Source organism: Hemicordylus capensis, chromosome 13, assembly GCF_027244095.1.
Source record: "Hemicordylus capensis ecotype Gifberg chromosome 13, rHemCap1.1.pri, whole genome shotgun sequence".
NCBI lineage: Eukaryota > Metazoa > Chordata > Lepidosauria > Squamata > Cordylidae > Hemicordylus > Hemicordylus capensis.
The window spans coordinates 17,600,830-17,625,796 of record NC_069669.1 but is presented as its reverse complement, the minus strand read 5'-3'; the positions used below and the strand labels follow the sequence as shown (position 1 = coordinate 17,625,796).

Sequence of the window (24,967 nt, the reverse complement as noted above, 5' to 3'; positions counted from 1 at the left end):
TGAGCGGTGGGCACTCTCTCCAGTAACCTGGACTTAAGCCATTCAGGGCTTTAAAGGTAATAACCAACACTTTGTACTTAATGTGGTCTCTCTAGGCTAGCTAGCCCAGAGACCAATCTGGCGGCCGCATTTTGGACTAGCTGAAGTTTCCGAACTATGTACAAGGGCAGCCCTACAGCTCTCCTCTACAACCACAATATCAGGCCATTCAACTGAAACAACGGAGAAACATCAGCTGGACCAACTTTTAGGAAGCAGCCCTGGCCCCAATTCAGCTACAGTTAGCCATGAGTAAGTCCAACGGAAACCAACAGGGAAAGCTGCAACCAGCCCCTGATTTATCCCAGCCAGGTTCAGGTTAAGAACAAGAGGGGGAAAGAGAACACAAAACCAGGCCTGGTACTTACCAGAATGCTTGGATTGAAGCCATTTCTGCCCTGGCGACCAAGCGCAGGCCTCCTGACGAGTGAGCCTGGCCGTTCTGGCCCCCAGGAGACTCCTCTTTAAGGCAGCAGAGTAAAAGGAGGAATGTTCGTCCCTTTGCACGATGCTAAAAAGGTGATTTATTATCGCAGAACCCAGATCCAGCATGCTCAATGCTTCTGAAGAACTGGGACCCCCTCTACAGTGACAGGAAAAGAAGTTTGGAAATGGGGTGGACAATTCGGAAAGAGGGCCCGGGAAATAAGGGAGACCGAGAAAATCCTCCCAGACAAGAGAGAAGGCACACATGGATCCCGTCTGGGGAAAGGGAAGGGTTACACTTGGGCGGTCCCACTCTGCCCACAAAGCATTTCTTCTCTTCCCAAGGTGCCTCCCGCTCAGTGGGGTCACCCACCCCACCTCCTTCCCAGCTGCAAAGACAGGCCGCCCCACTCTGAGAAGCATCGCGCTGTCCCAAGCGCCTCAGCCAGGAAGGGAGCTGGGTCCTCCTCCTTCTAACAGCTGGCTGGTCATCTTCATGGCGAGGGGCAGGGAGACGGTGGTGTCCCGGTGAAATCGGGGGCCGGAGACGTCGGCCGATGGCGTCAACACAAACTGCGCCACGCTGGGCATCCTCAACAGGTTCATCAGTTCGGTGGCCCGCATCAGGATCGCTTCCGTGTCCTCGGCGTCGTACACGGAGGAGACGGCTGGGCTCTGGACAAAGGTCCTCATCTTGGACAGGAACAGCGAAACCCTGGGCAGAGAGAGGAAGCGGTTGTGCTGGGGGAGTGGGAGCTGGGGGCCGAGATTCGAGGAGCAGGCCACACAGAGACGGGGCACTGCCTTCTGCTGGACGAGACTCTCAGGCATAGCTCCGTGGAGGAGCATCTGCTTTGCATGCAGAAGGTGCCGGGTCCCATCCACAGCGGCGTCTCCAGGTAGGGCTGGGAAAAAAGAACCCTTTCTGAAACTCCAGAGGGATGCTGCCAGTCTGTCTAGACACTATGCCGCTAGATGGACCTGTGGTCTGCTGGTAGAGGGGGCTGGTAACTTTTGCAACAGTGCATTGGTCAATCTTAGGAACATAGGAAGCTGCCATATACTGAGTCAGACCATTGGTCTATCTAGCGCAGTATCATCTTCACAGACTGGCAGCAGCTTCTCCAAGGTTGCAGGCAGGAATCTCTCTCAGCCCTGTCTTGGAGATGCCATGGGGGGAACTTGGAACCTAGATGCTCTTCCCAGAGCAGCTCCGTCCCCTGAGGGGCACATCTTCCAGTGCTCACACTTCTAGTCTCCCATTCATATGCAACCAGGGTGGACCCTGCTTAGCTAAGGGGACAAGTCATGCTTGCTACCACAAGACCAGCTCTGCTCTCCAGAGATGCTCTTTTGCATACAAAACAGAAGAGCAAGATGTTGGGTTAAATCTCTGGCATCTCCAGGTTCGGCGGGGAGTGAATCCTGCCGGAAACCTCAGAGAAGCCGCTGCCAGTCAGTGTAGACCAGGGCTTCTCAGCGTTGGGTCTCCCCAGATGTTATTGGACTTCAGCTTCCATAATCTCCAGCCAAAGGCCACTGGGCCTGGGGATTATGGGAGTTGGAAGTCCAATAACGTCTGGGGACCCAACGTTGAGAAGCCCTGGTGTAGACAACGCTGAGCTAGGTGGACTGAGGCTATGACTCAGCAGGAGGTAGTTTCCTATGTCCACCGACCTCAGCATTGCCGACTCTGGCTTGTGGGAGAGCTGTCTTTCCAGGCCCTGCCACCAGCTCCCCAGGGATGAACTGAGTTATCCTCCCGCCCTTGATGAAACGACTCCCTTCTACCTTTTCTGCAGGCAGATCACAGAGCTGGGGAGGGACCTTGGGTCCAGAATCCCCTGGAAACCCACAAATTGCAGCCGAAAACTGCCGAAAGCAGAAAGCTTTAAGAAACACTCCTAACTCCGCAAACAATTTAGAAGTTTTGATGAAGGTTGCATTTACGAGTAGAGACCACAATCTAACGGGCCTATTGCACACCTGAACTTGGGACAATGGACTGGAGGGGGGTCTCGCATGGTTTACTTTCTTCATATTACACCTTTAATATAGAATTTCACAAGGTGCTGTAATTTAAAAGTGGGAATTTAAATTCGCCACCCCCAAACACAATTATTAAAGCAATAAGGAGAGTGGTAGAAAGGCACTAAGGCCAAGAATAAGACAAGTGGCAGGAAAGCACTAAACCAGCAGTTTAAAAAAAAAATCAATTCTGAAAATGCTTGTTTTCCAAGCCTGTTTAAAAGATCTCTGTGGGGAAGGAATTCTATTTCCTTCTTTTATTGGCATGTGCGAATTCACACATGCCAATCACCAGAGAGAGACAGGATCACTATCTAACATCTGGCCAGGTGATAGCCAGCATGAATTGACCCCTCTGCTAAGCAGGGTCTGCCTTGGTTTACATTTGGATGGGCAACCACCTGTGAGCACGGTCTGCTGTAAGATACTCCCCTGAGGGGATGGGGCCTTATCTCAGTGGCAGAGCATCCGCATGGCCTGCAGAAGATCCCAGGTTCAATCCCTGGCAGCATCTCCAGGCAGGGCTGGGAGAGACTCTGCATGAAGCCTGGGGGAGTTGCTGCCAGGCAGTGAACAGAAGAACAGCCCTGCTGGGTCAGGCCCAAGGAAGCCCATCTAGTCCAGCCTCCTGTTTCCCACAGTGGCCCACCAGATGCCTCTGAGAAGCCCCCCAGGCAAGAGGTGAGGGCCTGCCCTCTATCCCCTGCAACCGCTATTGAGAGACATCGTGTCTCTGAGGCTGGAGGTGGCCCACTGCCAGCAGACTAGTAGCCACGGATAGGCCTGTCCTCCATGAATCTGTCTAAGCCCCTTTTAACGCCATCCCAGCTGGTGGCCATCACCACATCCCATGGCAAGGAATGCCATAGATTAATGATGCGCTGTCTGAAAAAGTATTTCCTCTTGTCGGTCCTAAATTTCCCAGCCTTCAGTTTCATGGGGTGACCCCTGGTTCTAGTGTTGTGAGAGAGGGAGAGAAATGTCTCTCTGCCCACCCTCTCCACCCCATGCATAATTGGATACACCTCGATCACGTCTCCCCTTTTCAAGGCAAGAGTGCAGACCAGGCCGGCTCAACTTCGGCCATCCTGCAGATGTCTGGCCTACAACTCCCATCATCCCCAGCTACTGGCTACTGTGGCTGGGGATGATGGGAGTTGTAGTCCAAAAACCGCTGGGCAAAGTTGAGCAAGCCGATGAAATGGAGCTGGATGGTCTCAGGCAGCTTCCGATGTCGGTTCAGAGACAGAGCTGCAGCTCATCAGAGGAGGGGAAATCAAGTCAGGCCCATGGAGGGATGGAGCAGGCCAGAGATTCCACACACACACACACCCCTCTGCCCCCCTTCCAAACCTTGGGATCAAGTCCTGGCTGCGTGACGCCAGTTTGGTCAGGGCGGTCATGAGGATCGCGATGACGCGGGGGGAGAACTTGGGGACGGCGGCCGAGGGCCGCAGCTGCGTGATCTCGAAGAGCATGGCCTCCAGCACCTCGAAGAACTTGTTGATCTGCTCCACCGTGCAGCGCTTGTCGTGCGACACGGACACGTATTCGCCAATGGCCCACACCTGTTGGGAGAGGCAGGCTGTCAGCCGGGAGGGTCCTACAAGCAGCCGGGGCGTCGTCCAAGGGGGCAGGGAGGCAGCTCCCTTGCTGAAGCTCAGGGTTTGCAGGGGGGGGGGGATCACCCGGGAATTCCATGAGCGAAGGAAGGTGGATTATAAACAGAATGAAATAAAAACACCCCGCAGCCTATCTGCACAGCCTTCGGGGACAGAGACTTGCAAGGAAATGGGCATACCTCCCATTAGGGCTGTACGCTTCAAATCACAGGCCTGAGGCATCCCTCTTACTAGGGAAGACGTTCTGCTGGAATCAACTGGTTTTCGGCTCCCAAATAATCCTGCCTAGGATTGCTCTGTAGCTCAGCTGATGCTTTTGGTTGATCAACCAAGAGTGCAATCCTGATCATGTCTAAAGGTCTTGGTGGCTGGAGACCATGGGTGGAAGTTCAGAAACATCTGGGGGCCCAGATTTGAGAACCAACCCCCGGATCTCAGACACGTTTAGTCCTAAAATGTGTTTTAAAGGGAGGAGAGGTAATCTTGTGGTAGCAGGAATGAATGGTCCCCTTTGCTGAGCAAGGTCCACCCTGGTTTGCATTTGAATGGGAGACCACATCTGAGCACTGTAAGAGATTCCCCTGAGGGGATGGGGCCGCTCTGCGAAGAGCACCTGCCTGCCTGCCTGCAGAAGGTCCCAAGTTCCCTCCCTGGCAGCATCTCCAGGTAGGGCTGAGAGCGACTCCTGCCTGCAGCCTTGGAGGAGCTGCTGCCAGTCGGTGCAGACAATAGTGATCTAGACGGACCAAGGGTCTGACTCAGTATATGGCAGCTTCCTACGGCCCATCTTTCTGCTGCCACAGCCCCCACCCCAGAGCCCCTTACAAAATCCTAAAAATAACCAATAAGAGGCAGACCACCACCAAGAGAGTTCCCTGAGACAGGGATCCCCGGATGTCATTGACTACAACTCCCACCACCCACAGCCAAAGGCCACAGCAGCTGGGGAAGCTGGGAGTTGTAGTCACCAAATCTGAGAATCCCACTGATCACCGACATTGGGGAAAGGGGAGGCAAAGAGGGCAAACTTCACCTGTCCGGAATCTAAAGGGACAGCAAAGCTGGCACCAGGTGAATGTGTCTCGGTTGTGAATTCTGCAACAAATTCAAATGTAAATTATTGCGGGGAACCCCCCGCCCCCAGAAGAGCCAGCACACCTTCCGCTTCCAGCGGCAATCCCAGCAGACGAGCTGTTGGCCTACAAGGAGAAAGACGAGGGAAAGGCGGCTGGCGTTTCCCGAGGGCCACGTGTGCGGGGACGGGATGGGGCGGAACCGTGAAGGGGGCCCGCGGGGAGTCTCGTGAGACGGGACTTCGGGCTCCTGCAAAACGTGTGGGAGCTGCAAGCGGCGATTTAAAACTGCGGCCAAGGACGAGAAGGGGCCGGAGGACGAGGAGGTGGTTCTCTCCCTGACAAGCGACTGGGCAGTCAGAGAGAGAGGAAGGGGCAGGGAGGCGGGGAACCCGGAGGCTTCACCGCCCCACTCCCAGCCCAGCCTTCAGACCCCGCTGAGGCCAAGGGGGGCAACTCAGGGGGGGGATCCAGCCACAGGAGGGAGGCCCCACAATCGTTGGCAAGCAGAAGGTTGCCAGTCCCCTCCCTGGCAGCAGCATCTCCAAGAGAGGGCTGAGAGAGAAGACTCCTGCCTGCAACCTGGGAGAAGCCGCTGCCGGTCTGTGCAGACAGTCCTCATCTGGATGGGCCAAAGGTATGACTCGGTAGAAGGCAGCTTCCTGTATTCCCAAGATGCTCGATCAAACAAAAGGTCTTTAAAACTGGCCAGTAGCCCTAGTCAGCAGGAAAATGGGAAAGGAACCTCACACAGGAACTTGGGTGTGTGTGTGTGTGTGTGGCAGCGGGGAAGCGATGTTGCCGGCATGTGGGCTGCTGCTCCACACACGCGCTCCTTACCATGTGGGTGAAGATGTCCTCTTTGCTCTGAATGTTGCCGACTGTCCCCAGGAACTCCAGAAGCGGCTTGGACAGTTCCACGACCAACGGCGGGTGCTGCTTGCAAAGGAGCGGGAGCTGGGAGCTCATCACTCTGCCGGGGAAAGGGACAGCCAAGCGTGGGGGGGCGGGATTATTTATTGATTTGATTTATATTTGATTTCTTTTAATCAAATCTAGATTAAATCAAATCTAGAGACTGGCACAGCTGAGAGCAGGGGCAGTGCTCCCTGGAACCGGGGTTCTCAGATGCCGTTGGCCGACAACGCCCAGCATCCTCCGCTGCAATGGGCATGCTGACGAGGGGTTCCCAATCGTGGACCCCCGGATGTCGCTGGACTACAACTCCCATCGTCCCCAGCTACAATGGACAAGGGCTGAAAACCCCAGCTTAGATGCACAGTGCAGATCCCGGAAGATGGCTTCTAAAGCAGCCGTGAATCCTAGCCACAGAATGTCAACTTCTCTTTCGGAATGCACTGTTCAGAAGAACTCTCACTCCGACTGAGCAGAGTTAGCAACAACAACACCACAACAAATATTTATAAACCACATTTCCCCACAAGTTTCCAAAGTGGTTTGCCTAGAGAAATAACAAATAAATGAATACGATCCCTGTTCCCAAAGGACTCACAATCTAAAAAGAGAGAAAAAGCAGAGCCATTATCAAATGAACTGTGGCTCTAAAAAGACTAGAGACCCGTTTGCTTTTGTACAATAGGGTATTATCCACGGCCTGAATGACTAGAAACACAATACGCATTTTTAAATGAATATGAATTGAGCCAGAATTCACTCCCCCTCCATCCTGCCGTTACCGACGGACCTCTCAAGGAAAGGAATGATGAGCTGTGTGTCCTTGCAAACGCTAAGAATTGTATGTCGGTTCTGTCGCTTTGTCACACATGGATGTAACGAAGAAAGTTAACCCAGGGCTGGGGATTATGGGAGTTGGAGTCCAACACCATCAGGGGATCCAGCGCTCGGGACTCCTGATCTACGGGATCCAGATACCATGAGGACTGGGGGAATCCACAGCCCTTACCTCTGGAGGGTCCCATGCAGTCCTGCCCTAAATGGCGCCCTCTCACCTGTACACCTCTGCCTTGAACGCTGGGATCTCGTAGAGCTGGTCACTCCTTTCCAGCAGGGCCAGGACCAGTCTGTTTGCTAGTGGCCCGTCTGCAAACTGGAAGGGAAGGGGGAGCACCTTGTGACGGGCTGTCCCAGGAACGATCTCACGAGAGCTGAATACAAATATGGCGGATACTTATATGCCGCTTTTCAACCCAAGTTCCCAAAGTGGCTTACATAGGTATAAATAAGATGGCTCCCTGTCCCCAAAGGGCTCAAAGCCTAAAAAGGGAATGTAAGAGAGACCACCCCAGCAACAGCCACTGGAGGGATGCTGTGCTGGGGCTGGACAGGGCCAGTTGCTCTCCCCCTGCTAAATGTAAGAGAATTGCCACTCTTAAAAGGTGCCCTCTCGTTGAGTTAGCAGGGGTGAACCATAGGGAAGCCTGAGGCATTCATCTTGTATCTATTTCTGAAAAAGCTGGCAAATGTTACAGTGCTTTGGGTGCACAAGTGGAGCACCCAGAGGCCGGAGGCAGGCACTGGAAGACTTGGGACAACCCACAGATATTTCTGTTTAAAAATAAAACAACCCAAAGAAAAATCCCGAAGGGGATACAAACCTGCTCCAAACAGTGTAATTCATTGAAACAGAATGTTCATGGGCTCACAGGGTGCTTAACAGACAACCAGGTGGGCAGACCTTATGGAACCCAGTGGCAAGGAGGAGCAGGGAAGGAGGGCTTGAACAACACACATTTCTCAGCTTGAAGAATACTCCCTCAAGACAGTCCTTTCTCTTTCTGACAGCCTTTCTCTTTCTGAGCAGGGATGGTGGCCAAAACACTCACCACGCTCACATGCAGGCTCAGGTTAATACAGGCACACCAGGGATATACTCGCCCAAGCTTTCTCCGCTTTTAAGAATTGTCTGTTTTAATTGTACGGTTGATTTTAAACTGTTGATTTGTTTTTTATGTGTGTTTTAACTGTTTTATGTTAACTGCCCAGAGATGAAAGTTTGGGCGGTATACAAGTTTGATGAATGAATGAATCGACAAATAACATTTTGTTGTGGGTTTGTGCCTGTCCTTCTAATTACTAGAATCAAGGTCTGCCAGGCATGATATTTGACATTGTCGTCTAATGGACATGGCCATTTGGATTTCCGTTATCGTGGTTCCAGACAGTCATTGATACAAGAATACAACAGCATGGTGGAAATGCAAAGAAGCAGATTCCCAGAAACCTGACCTTGGCTATGACCCCAAAGAAGAGCTGCAGCAGGACAGGGACACTTTCGGCACACTGGACCACTCGAGGGGAGCTGGCCATGGATCCCAGGAGCTGGCGGAGGGGAATCAGCCTGCTGGCAAGAAACCAACAGAAGTCGTCAGGTTCGGGGCCAACCCTGGCTGCTCCCCGAATTCTTTCCATCCAGGAAGTTCTTGAGCAATCCCCTCTCTGTCTCCCTCACTCAACACACGCACAAATTAAAGTGGTGCCGAGAGAGCCGGGCTGGAATCCCTGCGTTCATGTCTTGCTTCTGTAATGAACTCACTGGGTGGCCTCAGCCTGCTATCTGTGCCATGGGAATGCTGGCCTACCTTACAGGGTTGTTAGGAGGGTTCTCAAGACCATGAAATGTGCATAGAGCACTTTGGAGAGAGCGACATAAATGCTAGATCTTAAGAAATAAGAAGAGACTGCTGGACCAGGCCTATCTGGCCCGGCCCACCTGATGCCTCTAGGAAGCCCCCAACCAAGAGATGAAGGCAAGACCCCCCTCTGCTGCCATTGCTCTCCTGCTACTGGTACTCGGAGGCATCCTGCCTCTGAATCTGGAGGCAGCCGATCACCATCGAGAATGGTAAAGGTAAAGGTACAGTGTGCCATCAACTCGATTTCGACTCCTGGCGACCACAGAGCCCCATGATTGTCTTTGGTAGAATCCAGGAGGGGTTGACCATGGCCTCCTCCAGTGCAGTATGAGATGATGCCTTTCAGCATTTTCCTATCTCACTGCTGCCCGATATAGTACCAGCGGAGATTCGAACCGGCAACCTTTGCTTGTTAGTCAAACATTTCCCCGCTGCGCCACTTAAGGTGACATCAAAACCTGTAACCTCCATGCATCTGTCTACCCTGAAAGCCCATGGCAGAGAATTCCACAGATGCACTGTGTGGGGAAAGGACTGCCTTTTGTCGGCCTTGAATTTTCTGATTAAGATGGGTGGTCTCTTCTAGTTAGAAGTGGCCTATCAAAAACTTAGCAAGCACCCCCAAACCATCCCCTTGGGAGGCTGAGACCTTCTCCTGAGACAAGGGATGATAGAAGTTCAAGCTATGGATTGGATTTGGGGACTTCTCTCTCCTTTGGGGGATTTTTCCATTCCTTTTTGGATTTCCCCCCTAACTTTGAGCTTTAAGCTTTGGCCATAGTTGCTTTTTCTTTCAAATCTTCATGGGGTCTCCTGCTTTGGGGTCGATCCTTTGACTGATTTGGTAGGAGTGGTGAGATGCCTACGGAATTCTTTCATAGGTTTAGCCTTTTTAAGATTAGCTCTTCTAACCCATCCTAAATCGAACCCAAACCAAATGTTGACTTGATTCCTGGCGGGTGTGCTTCATTTTCGGGGCACTGGGCAAGCAGATGGCCAGGACCCAATAACCCCACAGCTAAAATCCGGCTACTGGGCAATCGTAGTCATCCATCACCCTAACCCCCGAAGGCCCCCTCCCTGCAGCTCTCTCCCCTACCTGCCAGGGTCCCCGGGCCCAAACTCGACCCGGAGGAGGTACTGGAAGAGGCCCCTGTACTGTGGGTGGCGGAAGGCGTCTTGGCAGGAGGCAGGCTTCGCGGCAGGGTCAAGGGGCGTTCTTTCGGACACAGGAGTCAGGGCAGACCTAGAGGCGGATTGAAAAGACACAGACCAAGCTTGTTTACTGGGGGTGGGGTGGGGGGCGGGATCTTGTTTATGAAAGAGGAGAGGAGTTTGGCCACAGATCGCCCTCCGGTTCCCACAGATCTGTACGTGTGTGTGAGCTTCCCCTTTTCTACACCACTCTTTGCCCCCAAGAGAACGATTTCAGAAACAACACAGATCTTGGGCTGCTGCCAGTCAGAGTTGGCCATTCTGAGCTAGAAAGGCGTGGGGGAGGCCGGGGGAGCCTCTGGAGACACACCCACCCACCCCCGCAGCCACAGCAGCACCCCTGGGGTTGCAGAAGTCCTCAGCAATGTTAAGGCAACCTTTTAAAAAACCAATTTATTGGCACCCGGCACCCCCGAACTGGGGTGGCCCAAACCAAACACGGCCAGTCCAGTTCAAATCCAGTTTGGATTCAAACCAAAGCGGGCGAACTGGTTTTGTCCACATCCCCTACTTAGATGGACCAAGATGGAGCCACAGTGGCAGAACATCTGCTTGCAACACGGAAGGTCCCCGGTTCAATTCCTGACAGCGTCTCCAGGTAGGGCAGCAGGACTCCTTCCTGCAACCTTGGAGAGCTGCTGCCAGTCAGTGTAGACCATCCTGAGCTAGATGGACCAGCGTTCTGACTCAGCAGGATGCCGCTTCCTACATTTCTATGGCCGAGGCACCTTTGTTAGGGGAGGACAGCAGGTCCTGTAGTAGCAAGCATGAATTCTCCCCTTTGCTAAGCAGGGTCCACCTTGGTTTGCACTTGAAGGGGTGGCTACATCTGAGCGCTGTCTGCTGTTAAGATATTGGGAGTGCAGCTCAGGGGTAAAGCATCTGCTTGCGTGCCCAACGCCCCAGGCTCACTGCCCGTCAGCATCTCCAGGTAGGGCTGGGAAAGACTCTTGCCTAAAACCTTGGAGAGCTGCTGCCAGTCAGGGTAGTAGACCATACGGAGCTAGATGGACCAAGGGTCTGACTCCACAGAAAGCAGCTCCCTATGCACCTATGTAATCTGCTGGGACCGGGCAGTGCCATTATTGCATGGGGAGGGGTGGCGTCTCTGGTCCCCTCCAGCTTGAGGAAGTTCACCATCCCTGGGCCAAATGACAACACAATTATTTAACTCTATTAATTGTTCTGCTGCTATTATTTCACACGGGGCTCGGCCTTCCAATCGGCACCGTCGCAGCAGCAGAAACAGTCCAAAGGAGGCGGTGAATGCTGAGGCACCCCCAATATTAGACTCTGCCCAGGGCATGCTCTGAGCAACCTGGGAACGGGAGAAGGGGAAGCGGGACTCTGACCTCAGCTGGATGTCCAGGGCAGCTGTGAGGCAGGGCAGGTCCAGGATCAAGTGAAAGATCTCCACAGCCATGTCTGCCTCGAGCAGAGCTGGCAGAAGATCCACAAATTCGGCAATCAGGGCTGGGCTGTTCCACGCCAGAAACTGCAGCAGGAAGGCAGAGGAACCGCAGTGAGCAGAATTTATATTTTTATTACATTACATTCCTACCCTGCTCTTCCCCCGAGGAGCTCGGTACATGCTTATCTTTATCCTCACAACAACCCTGTGAGGTAGGTTAGGCTGAGAGATACCTGACGGGCCCAGAGACACCCAGGGAGTTTCACGGTTGAATGGGGATCCGAACTCGGGTCTTTTCGGTCCTGGTCCAACACTCTTAACCAAGGGCCCTTCTCTCCAGTCCCCAAGTGGTCAGAAGGCAGAGACAACTGAAGAGGCGGGATGGGGAGAAAACCCCAGGCACCGAGTTCTTTTAGTAGCAAAGCCAGGCAGAGGTGCACCGAGGTCATTTTGGAGCCTGGACCTCAAGGCCTTTGGAGCCCCCCTCCCAGCAAATTAAGCATCATCATGCTCGGCCAGGCAACCACACCACCCGGGACAGATTAAGAGGATTTGGGACCACCCCCCAGGGGCTGTGGAGGCCAGGGGATCGAGGCAAAGGCACACAGGAGCTTCCAGGCCGGGGAGAAACACTCAGCAGCCGCCAAAACTGTTCCCCAGAGAATCCTGGAGTTCCGAGAGAGAAGACCCCCAAAGGGCAAAATCTCCTCTGAATAGTGGGTTGCCCACCACTTGCAAATTTTCTGCCGCAATGCTTCTTGCTCCTGCTGACCATCCGTGGCGCCCCGCCCCACCCCGCTGGGAGCAGAGCCGCCCGCCGTCGGTGGCTGCACAATTTGCCCTTCCGGTCAGAGGTTCGCCTTGGAATCCCCACCCCCACCCCCACCGACTTCTAACAGGGCCCGAGGGAGCCTTGGTCCACCGTACCTTGAACAGGTTCGGGGTGCTCTGCCGGAAGAGGCCGAGGTTCTCGGTGAAGAGCTGGGCGTTGTGCCTGCAGAACTGGACGAACTCGTAGGCTAGCATGGGGCTGTGGAAGAGCTGGGCCGGGACTTGGGTGAACAGGTGCCTGTACACGGCTTCGGAGTCCACAGCGGCCGTCTCACCTGGGCGACAGGGATGCGGCACAAAGACGCACAACCTTGAGCACCCCCAACCGGCCAGGAGCTGGACTGCTGGCTGACGGCAGGCACAGCATTTGCCAAAGTTGGGCAGCCCCGGTCTATTGGACACTGCTCTGGGGCAAGAGAACGCCATCCATCTGAGCTCTCGAATGCACTCCCTGCGGAGATACGGTATTTACCTGAATCCTAGACTAGGTTTCCCCCAAGTGTTCTGATATTAGAGCCCTCTTCCTTTCAAGTAAATGCAGGCATAACCTGTATTTAAGATAGGGCTGAGAGAGACTCCTGCCTGCAGCCTTGGAGAAGCCGCTGCCAGTCTGTGTAGACAATGCTGAGCGAGATGGACCAATGGCTATCAGTATATGGTGATATATACCTCTGACTCAGTATATGGCAGCTTCCTATGTAACCTCGACTTTTTAAGGGGGCCATCTTCAATTCAGGGTTGTCTTTGATTTGGGTAAATATGCTACAATCCTTAGTGGGCTTTAAGATTTTTAACATCCTTAGTGGGCTTTAAAGAAGGTCTTGAAAACAAGCTTTTAGCTGAAGCTTTTGGCTTTTAATCACCTTTAACTGATTTAATTGCCGGTCTCGGTTTTGCCGTAAACTGCCTTGAGATCCAGCAAGCGGCGGAAGACTGAACAGAATAATAAATAAACCCCCTTCTTACTATGATTCAAGAAGAACTGGGCAATGGGAAGCAGCACCCGCGCATAGGCAAGATCTCCACTGATCCGACTGTGCAGGTTTTTGAGGCAGGAGAGTGAGCGGTAGACGTGGGAAGAGTCCTGCTGGCAAATGAGGTCCATGAGCGTGACAGCTTCGACGAGGCACTGGGCAGAAAAGGAAGAGGACTCCTTGACGAGAGGGCCTGCTAAATCGCCAACCTCACTCCAGTACCCACTCCGTCCTACTTACAGCTTTCTGCAGCTCCCTGTCTGCTCTCTTCAGGGCCCCTGGCAGAGAAAAACATGGAATATGAGAGCCGGAGGGGAACTCAGAGGTCTTCCAGTCTGACCCCCCCACTTTCAGTGCAGGTAACTGCTGTAGCTTCCCTGACAGGTGGCTGTCCGGCCTCTGTCGGTAAACCTCCAGTGAAGGAGAGCCCACAAATCCATGAGGCAGGCTGTTCCACCATCACACAGCTCTTACTGTTAGAAGTATTCCTTTTCTCATGCAGGGGTAGGCAAACCTCCATCTGTTGTGGCACTACAACTCCCATCATCCCCAAACACAATGGCCAGGGCTGATGTTGTAGTGCAACAACATCTACTACCACGATTATATTTATATCCTGCTTTTCAACCAAAGTTCCCCAAGTGGTTCACACAGCTATAAACAAATAAATAAAATGGCTCCCTGTCCTCACAATCAAAAAAAGAATCACAAGGCAGATACCAGCAACACCGCCGAAGGGATGCTGTGCTGGGGATGGATAGGGCCAGTTGCTCTCCCCCTGCTAAAAAGGAGGATCCCCACTTTTAAAAGGTACCTCTTTGCTCAGCTGGAGGGCCAGGTCTGCCCACCCCTGGCCTAAGAGCTGGCCTAAACCTGCTTCTTGTCACGCCAACCCGATGACTCAAATGCTGCCCACAGCAGCCAACAAATCAAACTCAGGGTTCTCTGAAAGCTGCCACAGCTGTTGCCTTCCTGTCAGAAATCTGTATGTGATGCACACAGGGGGCTTTCAATGCACTCAGCGCAAACAGTTCTAGCCTCTCCAGAAAAAAGCCGCCCACAAAAGAAGGACTCACGGCGATTGCTCTGCTCTATCAGCCGCTGGCAGTACTCAAACGCCTTCTCCCTCAAGCGCTCCTTTGGGGGAAGCAGGCGGCTCGAGGTGGAAGTGACAGAAACCATGGACATGACTGAGCCGTCCACTTCCGATTTATCATCTGCAAGGGAAGAAACGAGACGGGAGTCCCAGAAAGGATGCCTCCGATCCCAATCTTGCCACAGAGTGGCTGGGTTTAGATGTCACACGCAACCATGGTTTGCTTAGCTAAACCACGGTTGGTTGTAAAATCCGAAACTGAGCCTGCCCACAAAGGGAGATTTGTCTGGGGCCAAGAAATCAGGATCTGAAAGGACACCTTGAAGCTGGCTTGCAGAACCATAGTTGGCAACCTCAGACATAACCATGGTTCGCACAGAACGCTGATAAACCAGTTAGGGCTGCTGCTCCATGATGGTGACGGGAGGGAACTGAAGAAGCCGAGGACTGAGCAGATGGGAAACAAGCAGTCCAGCAGCTCCAAGCCAGGGTTTCCTGTTGCACATCTGAAAACTCATACCGTGGTTCTTAACTATGGTTAGCACAAACCAGGGTTCTGCTTTACGTCTGAACTCAGCCAGTGTGCAAGTCAAACCCACCCTCAAACCATGGATGACCCCAACCAGAGACCCCAAGCCCTTACCTGAATTTGGAGTGGCTGTTCCATCATTCCCAAAACACAGGAGCCATTTCCGAAGCATAGAGAAAGCCTGCATGTTGAGCCACTGGTCCTCTGTGTAATACTGGCCCACTGAGAGAACGGTGAAGAAGTCCGTGGCGACCGTGCCGTCCACCTCTGTGATGGGCCCAGGCTGGGAGGGGAGGAAAGGCAAAGAAGCAGAAGGTAAGGAGAGCTGGTCTTGTGGCAGCAAGCATTTCTTGTCCCCTTAGCTAAGCGGGGTACGCCCTGGTTTGTATTTGAATGGGAGACTACATATGTGAGCACTGGAAGATATGCCCCTCAGGAGATAGAGCTGCTGTGGGAAGAGGAGAAGGTTCCGAGTCCCCTCCCTGGCAGCATCTCCAAGATAGGGCTGAGCGAGATTCCTGCCTGCAACCTTGGAGAAGCCGCTGCCAGTCTGGGAAGACAATACTGAGCTAGATAGACCAAGGTTCTGACTCAGTATATGGCAGCATCCTATGTTCCAGCAGGAGGGAGTCCAGATGCAAATACAGGAAGTTCTGGGATACAGGATACCACAAGGGCTTGGCGGCAGCAGAGAGCTTCATTGCGAAGATCCATTGAGTCCAACAGCATCCCACTACCCACAATGGCCAATCAGGTGCCTCCTAGAAGCACAGAAATGGTACGTCAAAGCAAGAGGCCCGCTCTGCAAATGCAGAGTGGTGAAGAGGTGTCATCACCAAGCGTGTGCCTCTTTACACCTTTGTTAAGTTTATCCAGTGGGTAGGGATGTTTTACGTCACTGATTCGGGTTGACTTGTTTTCCTTTTCAGAATGGGAAGGAACCCAAATAGTACACAAGAGGAAGTGGATGTGTTGTCCTCAAGAGACCGATCTGCTTGCTAACCCACATACCTGGCGCTCATCTTCTGCAGATCCAATATTTCCATATGTCCACCCAAAGTCTGACTCTCCCCACGGGCTCATGGGTGGTGGTGGTGGCAGCAGGGAGAGCTGGTCTTGCGGTAGCAAGCATGAATTGCCCTCCTTGCTAAGCAGGGTCTGCCCTGGTTTGCATTTGAAGGGGAGACAATATGTGAGCGCTGTAAGATATTCCCCTCGGGGGATGGAGCCGCTCTGGGAAGAGCAGAAGGTCCCAAGTTCCCTCCCTGGCAGCATCTCCAAGAGAGGGCTGAGAGAGATTCCTGACTGCAACCTTGGAGAAGCCGCTGCCAGTCTGTGTAGACCATAGTGAGCTAGATAGACCAATGGTCTGACTCAGTATAAGGCAGCTTCCTATGTCCGTATGTTCCTAAGAGAGGCCTCTGCATGTACTGTCTTAAAAACTTAACGGAGTTCAAGCCCACATGACTGTGGGGCCAAACGGCTGGAGCTTTCTCACCTGCCTTGCTCTGGGGTTGAAGAAGCCTCCCGAGGACTGGGGAACCCCTTGCTGGACACTGGCATACCTCAGCCAATCCACCATCCTCTTGCTGAACAGATTGATTTGATCTATGGAGCCACAGCAAGGCAGCGCATTAGAAAGACACACTTAGGGAGACCACGCTGTCGCACATCCACAACTCCAGCCTTCCACATCCGCCAGGCCCTGAAACCACCAGCACCTCCTTCCGCCCATCTCTCTGGAGAGAAGAGCCGGAAGCCGGGATATTTCCCCAGCTGGCAGCCCGGCCTGGCCACCCCGTTATTTTAGACCTCGGATGAAGACCTCCTCCTTCACCCGGGCTTTTAAATGACGGTTTTTAAAATGCTTTTGCATTGTATTGTAGCTTTTTATTTTAATGTGCATTTCACTGTTTGTTTCTAGTCTATTGTTTTAGAGCTGCCAGCGAACAATTGTTACAGAGTGGTCAATAAATAAATGAAGTCGCTGTCATTATTGTTGATGCCGAATTTTGATTTTAATGAGTTTTCATCTGGTTTAAATGTTTTCTGATTTTAATTGTTGTATTGTGTGTTTCTGGTTTTAATGTAAACCGCCCTGAGCTACTTTGGGAAGGGCAGAATATAAATTGAATGAATGAATGAATTTTATTTATTTATTTTATTTATATCCCGCTCTTCCTCAGAGGAGCTCAGAGCGGTGTACATGCTTATTTTTATCCTCACAACCACCCTGTGAGGTAGGTTAGGCTGAGAGATACATGACAGGCCCAGTCACCCAGGGAGTTTCACAGTTGAACAGGGATTCGAACTCGGGTCTTCCCAGCCCTAGTCCAACACTCCAACCACTACGTTATGCTGGCTCTCAATGAATACATGAAAAACAGGGCTACTGGTCTGGTGGCTATAGGCCGACTCCAGCCTCAGAGGCAAGACCGTTTGCAGGGGAGCAACAGCAGGAGAGAGGGCACGCCTAAGACTGGGCTTAAACTATACTCCCATTCCTGTGTGGTCAAAACCCCACATTTGCTACCCAGAGCAGCACAGCAATTCTAGGCAGATCCCCAGGGAGGAGAGGGCTATTGGGGGCTACTAGCCTGGAGAGCCAGGGCCAGAGGCGGCATGATGCCCCTGAACACCGAGGGCTGGGGAACACCAATGGGAGGTGGCGGTGCCCCCCCCCCCAACGTGGGCTTCCCAGCTGCACCTCCCTGGTCACTGCGTGAAGCAGGCTATCCTTATGTCCCACCTCCATGTCCTCCTCCGTGGGTCCTGGTGCGCCTTCCAAACAGACCATCTCCTCACCTCCAAATGCTTGCTCCTGTGGCCATACGTAAACATACTGGCCGATTCTGGACCGCCACTGCTCAAACAGAAGAGCCCTTCACACAGCCCGTTGTCATTTCCCAACTGCAGCACAGAGGCAAGATGTCCAGGGGCTCGGCCTGTGAGGACATCCTCGTGCCCACTTCTCCAGGGGGCTGAAAAGATTCCTGGGTTTACCTTCACTAAGGCTTGCCGGTGCAAGGCTGATGACCTTCGACAGGAGGGGGAGCAGATACCGCCCACTCTGACCTTCGGGAAGGCGACCCTCGAGGGCTTTCACGACGCGCTGCCCCACGGCTTCGACCTCTGCCTGGGGTCTGCCCTTGGGAGAAAACCAACATTGGACTCCCTGCTAACTGAGCAAAGAGGCACCTGAGCAAAGTGGCGACTCTCTTTTACATTTAGCACGGGGAGAGCAACTGGCCCTATCCAGCCCCAGCACAGCATCCCTCCAGTGACTGCAGCTGGTATCCTCTTCATGTGCATGTGAAGCCTTTGGGGACAGAGAACCATTTGCACATACCTTGGGCTACATAAAATGCATTAGAGCCCCTGGTGGCACAGTGGTAAAACTGCCGCCCTGTAACCAGAAGGCTACAAGTTCGATCCTGACCAGGGGCTCAAGGTTGACTCAGCCTTCCATCCTTCCGAGGTCGGTAAAATGAGTACCCAGAATGTTGGGGGCAATATGCTAAATCATTGTAAACCGCTTAGAGAGCTCCGGCTATAGAGCGGTATATAAATGTAAGTGCTATTGCTATTGCTATCAGGGCGCTACACCCAATCATAAACTGTGTCGAAGAAGAGAGAGTCCTGAGCTCCGCACGCTCCCATTTTCTGATTGGTTGTTAGGTAAAAGGAAGTCCAGAGGTGGGGAGCTTGAACATTTGCTAAGCATCAGCTGTGTAGGAGGGCTTTGCCTCATAACTCATTCTGAAGCTGGGGATGGAAGCTGCGTACGCCGCGTTCATCCCCACCAGCTGGGGTGACGGATGATCAAGCTCCTTGCCCCCAACTGAGCCACACACACTCCCAAAATGAGTGGGATTCGTCCCCTACTGAGTTTATGGTTGGGTAAACGGCTCTATTGAAAACTTCTGTTGAAAAGCAGCACAGGAGGAAGACATGAATCGCAGATCCGGCATCCGCAGTTTCCCCGGATCTGCGGACGGGTGAATGGCACCTGAGCCAGGAAACACGAGGCCATAAACGGGTTAGATCTGCATATCCACGGATCGGGGGGTGGCTGGAAATGACCTCCAAGGTCATTTTGTGCTTGGAAGTCATTTTGTGGCTTCTTTCCCAAGAAAGAAGCTGGACCCGGGGAGCACAGTAGGGCATTCCGCCTGGCTTTATTTCGTGTGTTTCCCCTGGTTTTTGGCTGGTTTTTGCCCCTTCGGAACCTAACCCCCAGATTTGCATTGCCTCAATGCCTCAGTATTCGCTTTTGTTATCTGTGGCATTAGTTGAGAATGAAACCCCCATGAATACCAAGGTTTTTCTGTATAAATATTTAATAAAAATAATGTGGAGGTGGTGGCGGCGGCGGCGGCAGCTGGAAAGAAAGAATCGTTGTTGTTTGTTATTATCATTCACCTAAAAAACTCAAAAACCCTAACATGTGAAGGGTTATTTATTTATTGATCTCCAAAACCTGGTCAACACCAGATCTCAACATATGGGGGAGATCTACAAAAATGCTCATTGTGAAAACAGCAAGCAGAAGTCACTGAACAACAACTTTACCCTGTTGAAAATCCAGGGAAGAGTGGACCGTCAGGAAAGCAAGCTCACAGATAACGGGAAACACAGGCTTGTCGAGAAGACGGCTCACTTACCTGTGCTAGCATGATAGGGAATGTGAAACTCAAGAGCTTGGTATCTTGGATCTGATCCCAAGACAATGAAAGGCGGTTGCAAGGGGACATCTCCCTCAGGATGGCCGCGCACAGAATCTGGACTTGCTCAGGGGCTTTCGGCAGATGCAGCACCGACTGCAGAAGCTCCACAAATCTGTCATCCAACCTGCAAAGATCACTCATCAGAAGATGGAGGAAAACAAAGAGCGCTCCATCATGCTTTTCTGAGTCACCACGACCAGTGGGATTTCTTGCAAGTATAAAGAGATTTTTCTGGCCCCTGAAGAAGGCATATGCCGAGAGAGATGTTTGGCATTTGGGATATGTTTTCCTCCCAATAAATCTTACATTCTGCACATCTTTTGAAGCTCCTCCTCTTCCCTGCCCACCCTCCTTGGCAAGAACAAACAATCAATACAATGTGTGTCGATGTTTTACTTATATTCAACTTATGTAAAACATCCTCTGATGCTCTCCTGAGGAAACTCCTGAGCAAGAGACATTTCTGGGTTGTGTACCCAACTGCAATTCTCTGGCAGACTTAGCTGGAAGTAAGCCCCACTGAATAAAAAACAGTAAGCATCAACAGGAGATGATGTTTAGTAAAGGCAGTGGTGAATATTACTATTGGGGAGATGCAACCCTTTCTTTTCAAGGAGGACACAGACAGAATTTCTACATGCTATGGGCACTTGACAAAATTACTGGACTCAGTGATGGACACTGTGGAGCGGGAGGAGAATTGGGCTTCTCTTTCTCCCCTTTCCCAGTGACCTACTTAGAGCAGACAGAGTTGCCTGGGGCAAAAAAGAAAGATTTTATAACTCGAGTTGTAACTGTACATCTGAACATCCTAGTCCAGGAACCATGGCTAAATTTCTCGGTGCCATGGCTCCCTGGCGCCTGGGATTTATCAAAACCTGCATATGCTACTGCAGAATTAATAGATACCAGAAGTTGTTTTCAGTCACTCAGGCTTTTAAATACACCTCACAGAAATATACACTCTGCATCTCTCCCTGTATGAGGAAAATCGGATTTTCAAGAAGGTCCTGCCAAAGTCCTTCTGGGCCCTCCCACTACCAAGAACACAGGGCAGAGAGTCAATACAGAAAGATTGACACACAATTTAAAAGCCAACGTTTGTTCTATTGTATTTAAGTTGTGCCCTCGAGTTGGTATCGACTCCTGGTGACCACAGAGCCCTGTGGTTTCTTTGGTAGCATACAGGGAGGGGTTTACCATTGCCTCCTCTCGTGCAGTGTGAGATGATGCCTTTCAACACCTTCCTATATTGCTGCTGCCTGATATAGGTATTTCCTGTAATCTGGGAAACATACCAGCGGGGATTTGAACTGGCAACCTCTTGCTCGCTAAGCAAGTCATTTCCCTGCCACGCCATTTTTGTTTAAATGCAGAAATGTTCAAGTTCTTTCTACTTGAATAGAAAACCTTTTTAAAAACCAATAAACTCAGTATCTGTGGTCTAAAAGGATGCCAGTGCACAGAGATAGTGTCACTGCAGAACCACCTGTAACAGTTCTTGAACTGAAGTATGAATGTACCAGATTTCTGCTTGAACCCAACAATATCAGCATCTGCTTTCACTCACTTCCGGTCACACTTGGTGGCTGAGACAATAAGAAAGAGTCTTTGCAAACTGTCAATCGTTTCCACCCCCAAATCTTGATTTTGGAGAAAGCCTGTGATTCGAGAAGTGAACTTTCTTAGTTCTTCATCTTGGATCTCTCTGGTAAGAAAGAAAAATACAGAAGTTCAAGAATTCCAAATGTGCAAAATGCCAGGTCATACCTTTGCCAACAAAGTAAAGCATATTTTGCCATAAGCTCAGTGTCAGAGCAGATGCTCGACATATATAAGACTCCAGCTTCAGTTCTTACCAGTTAACCCCTGCGAATTGAGCAAAAATGCACCTTTTAAAAGTGGTGATTCTTTTTATTTAGCAGGGGGAGAGCAACTGGCCCTATCCTCCCACAGCACAGTACCTTCAGTGACCGTTGCTTGTGTCCATCTTATGTTTCTTTTTAGATTGTTAGCCATCATTTATTTGTTTGTTTGTTATTTCTCTATGTAAACTGCTTTGGAAACTTTTGTTGAAAAGTGGTATATAAATATTTGTTGTTGTTACCACCTGCAGTCATGATGGGAGTTGATCCAACATCTGGGGACAGAGGGTGGGGACCCCTGGCCTACACTACCGAAAGACTTCATGCAAGCAGCATTGAGAAAAGACTCTACCTAAGACTCCAGATACCCTGTTAATAAAACAGACCAATAATCTGACTCAGTATACATCCTGATCTCTCCTTAATTTCATTATGAAAATCCACCAGCATAGGGGTAATACAAGGCAATATATCAGGTCCTGATGTTGAAGGTATCCAGAGAAAGGGAAGTTAATCTTGAAACTTCTCCATGAAAAGACTAGGCGTGAAACAAAAGGGAATTTATTTTAAAATGACCATTGGTGTAAAATTTAAGCCCCTTCCCAAACAAGTTTGCTGTTTGATATTAACACCGTGTTTCCAGCAACTCAGCAGAAACCAGAATCAAGTGTTGAGAAATAGGTGCTTGGATATATGTTTTTAAACTGGGACTTTTCCAACAAAGTCATCAGTTTCAGAAGGATAGTGCTGTGAGACTGCCACAGTAAACACACACAGTTTCATGGCACCCTAGATGTATTGTGACAGAAGCTTTTGCCATCCTCAGCTGGCAGATATATCAATATATATATACATCTCTACACATATCTATATTCTGCTGCCAGTCAGAGTAGACACTCAGCCAGTCTAAGGGTCTGACTGAGCAGAAGGGCAGCTTCATATATACTACCAGCTTTAAGACCACCCATTTTTCCCACAAAAAGCAACTCCTTTTGTTAGGGAGAGAGCTGTAACTCAGTGGCAGAGCACCCACTTCGCATGCAGAGGGCCCAGAGACAATCCTTCTGAATACAAAACGAGTGCAGCACTTGCTCCAGTTCCATCGCTAACATACAAGTTGTTTTGCATCTGGTCTCCAGATAGTACTGGGAAATGTGCTCATCTGAAACCCCGGAAAGTGCTGCCAGTCAGAGCTGACAAGGCTGGATTAATGGCCTGACTCAGTAGAAAGCAGCTTCATGTGTAAAAGCATGTGAAAGCACCGTCAGTATATTCCCCCCAAAGCAGTTCAGTAGTCAAGCACATGCTTTGTAGATCCAGAACCACACAACAGGTCCCAGATTCACTCCCTGGCATCTCCAGGTTGATCTGGTAGAGACCCTTCTCTGGGAGGAGAGTGGGACTTATGGTAGCAAGCATGGGTTACCCCCTTTGCTAAGCAGGGTCCACCCTGGTTTGCATTTGAAGGGGAGACATGTGAGCATTGTAAGATGGGGCCAGTTTGGGAAGCGCATCTGCATGCTTGCAGGCAGAAGGTTCCAAGTTCCTTCCTTGGCAGCATCTCCAAGAGAGGGCTGAGAGAGACTCCTGCCTGTAACCTTGGAGAAGCCGCTGCCAGTCTGTGAAGACAATACTGAACTAGACGGACCAATGGTCTGACTCAGTATATGGCAGCCTCCTATGAAACCCTACAGAACTGCTGCTCCTTAGTGTAGGCTAGGGGTTCCCAGTCTTGTATCCCCAGCGGGGCTGCTGGACTACTACAACTCCCATTAGGCCATTGTGGCTGGGAGTGATGTAGGGATGCCATGTCCCCCAGAATTTAGGGTCGCCCCTGATTTTGGCTCCTCCACCCAGCTGCTACATTCCACCCGGATTTACACGGATTTCAAATGCGCTGCCCAGATTTTACTCTGGACCCAGTCACATGGGAGGGCAGAGAAGGAGGGGAACGTATACAGATCTGTCAAACAAATAAATAAAATGCACACGAGTCACTGCATAATTTACATAATATGCAAATTAGGCCACCGGATTTGGGAAGCTTGAATATGGCAACCCTAGAGTGAATGGGAGTTGTACTCCAACATCCTCTGGGGACTCAAGGCAGTGGGGGCCCTGCCTGGTGTGTGCCATCATGAGCCAGACGTACCAATAGCCTGGCTCAGGGGTCCCCAGAGAGCGGGTTGGACTACAACTCCCATCACCCCCTGCCGTAACAGCCACTGGCCCCAACTTTGGGAACTCCTGCCCTGGCTCAATAGAAGCTGCATCCATTTACTTGCCAGACACCAGCCCCAAAGCAGCTTCCACCCCCCGCCCCACACCCACCCCACCCCACCCCAGTCCAGCGCCTGCCAGCAAAGAGCTGGGAAGAAAGAACAGGTCCGCTTCCTCTCTTCCTCCTACCTGGCCTGCCGCAGGAAGCTTTCTGTCCCCGCTGTGTACATCCTTCTTCTTTCCCTCCACTCCAAACTCCAGTTTTACTTAGAGAAAAAGAAGAGGGGCGACCACTAAGTCGGCCCCCAATATCCCCCCTACCAGCTCTACCCTTCTTTCTACTTCCGCCCATTCCCTTCAACAAGCGGCTTCTGGGCATGCGCAAGGGTCCAACTGCGAAAGCCGTCCGTGTGGAAAGCAGCTTCCCTCCGCGCCAGGATTCCGCCTGAGCCGGAAGTTCCTGCGACGAGGCATAGGCTTTTCCGGCGAGGGGGTGGGTGGGGTTGGTGGGCTGTTTGTATCCTTCCGCGGAGGGAGGGATGTGTGTTGGTTTAAGGAATAAGTTCTCCAGTTATTAGGCGTGAAACAAAAATGGATTTATTTCAAAATAACCATCAGTGTAAAATTTGAGCCCCTTCCAAAACAAGCTTGCTGTTGATATTGCTGTTGACACACACAGTGTCTCCAGCCACTCAGCAGAAGCCAGAATCAAATGTTGAGAAATAGGTGCATGGATTTTATTTATTTTTTTTAAACTGGGACTTTCCCAACAAAGTCATCCATTTCAGGATAGTGCAGTTAGTCTACAGTAAACACTGTAGTGCTACAGTAAACACACACACAGAGTCTCATGGCACCCTAGATTTATTGTGACAAGGTTTTGTTATCCTCAGTTGGCAGATAGATAGATAGACATATCTATGTACTGCTGCTACTCAGTGTAAAAAGATAAACCAAGTCGATTTTGACTCCTGGTGCCCACAGAGCCCTGCGGTTGTCTTTGGTAGAATACAGGAGCGGTTGACCATTGCCTCCTCCAGTGCAGTCTGAGATTATGCCTTTCAGCATCTACCTATATTGCGGCTGCCTGATATAGTACCAGCGGGGATTCAAACTGGCAACCTTCTGCTTGCTAGTCAAGCATTTCCCCGCTGCGCCACTTAAGTACTAAACCAGTTGGACCAAGTAGACGGGGTTGGGGGAGATGAGGGAGGGGAGTGTTCTAAAGCTGTCTGTCTGAGGGGCTTGGTGTTTTTATGGAAAAGAAAGAAAAGTCAGAAATGATGGGAAAGGCCCA

At 51.3% G+C, this 24,967-nt stretch overlaps 1 protein-coding gene across 5 annotated transcripts; it reads right to left on the bottom strand.

Annotated features, from left to right (window-relative positions):
• Positions 1-538: 538 nt before the first annotated feature.
• Positions 539-24,063, bottom strand: AP5Z1 (adaptor related protein complex 5 subunit zeta 1). Of its 5 annotated transcripts, none has more exons than XM_053276195.1 (17): positions 23,860-24,062; positions 21,156-21,293; positions 19,523-19,709; positions 17,862-18,006; positions 16,357-16,466; positions 14,973-15,141; positions 14,310-14,450; positions 13,474-13,511; positions 13,226-13,388; positions 12,356-12,534; positions 11,370-11,512; positions 9,902-10,048; positions 8,396-8,510; positions 7,159-7,256; positions 6,029-6,161; positions 3,847-4,061; positions 761-1,180 (listed from the first exon to the last, which is right to left on the bottom strand). In XM_053276195.1, the coding sequence occupies exons 1-17, from the start codon at positions 23,898-23,900 to the stop codon at positions 907-909; spliced, it is 2,436 nt and encodes an 811-aa protein (XP_053132170.1). In that variant the 5' UTR covers positions 23,901-24,062; the 3' UTR covers positions 761-906. The 5 variants fall into 5 exon arrangements, with proteins under 5 accessions (XP_053132169.1, XP_053132168.1, XP_053132172.1 ...); XM_053276196.1 differs by having other exon boundaries at positions 8,396-8,507; XM_053276194.1 differs by lacking the exon at positions 3,847-4,061 and having other exon boundaries at positions 539-1,180; positions 8,396-8,507; positions 23,860-24,063.
• Between the last annotated feature and the right edge of the window lie 904 nt (positions 24,064-24,967).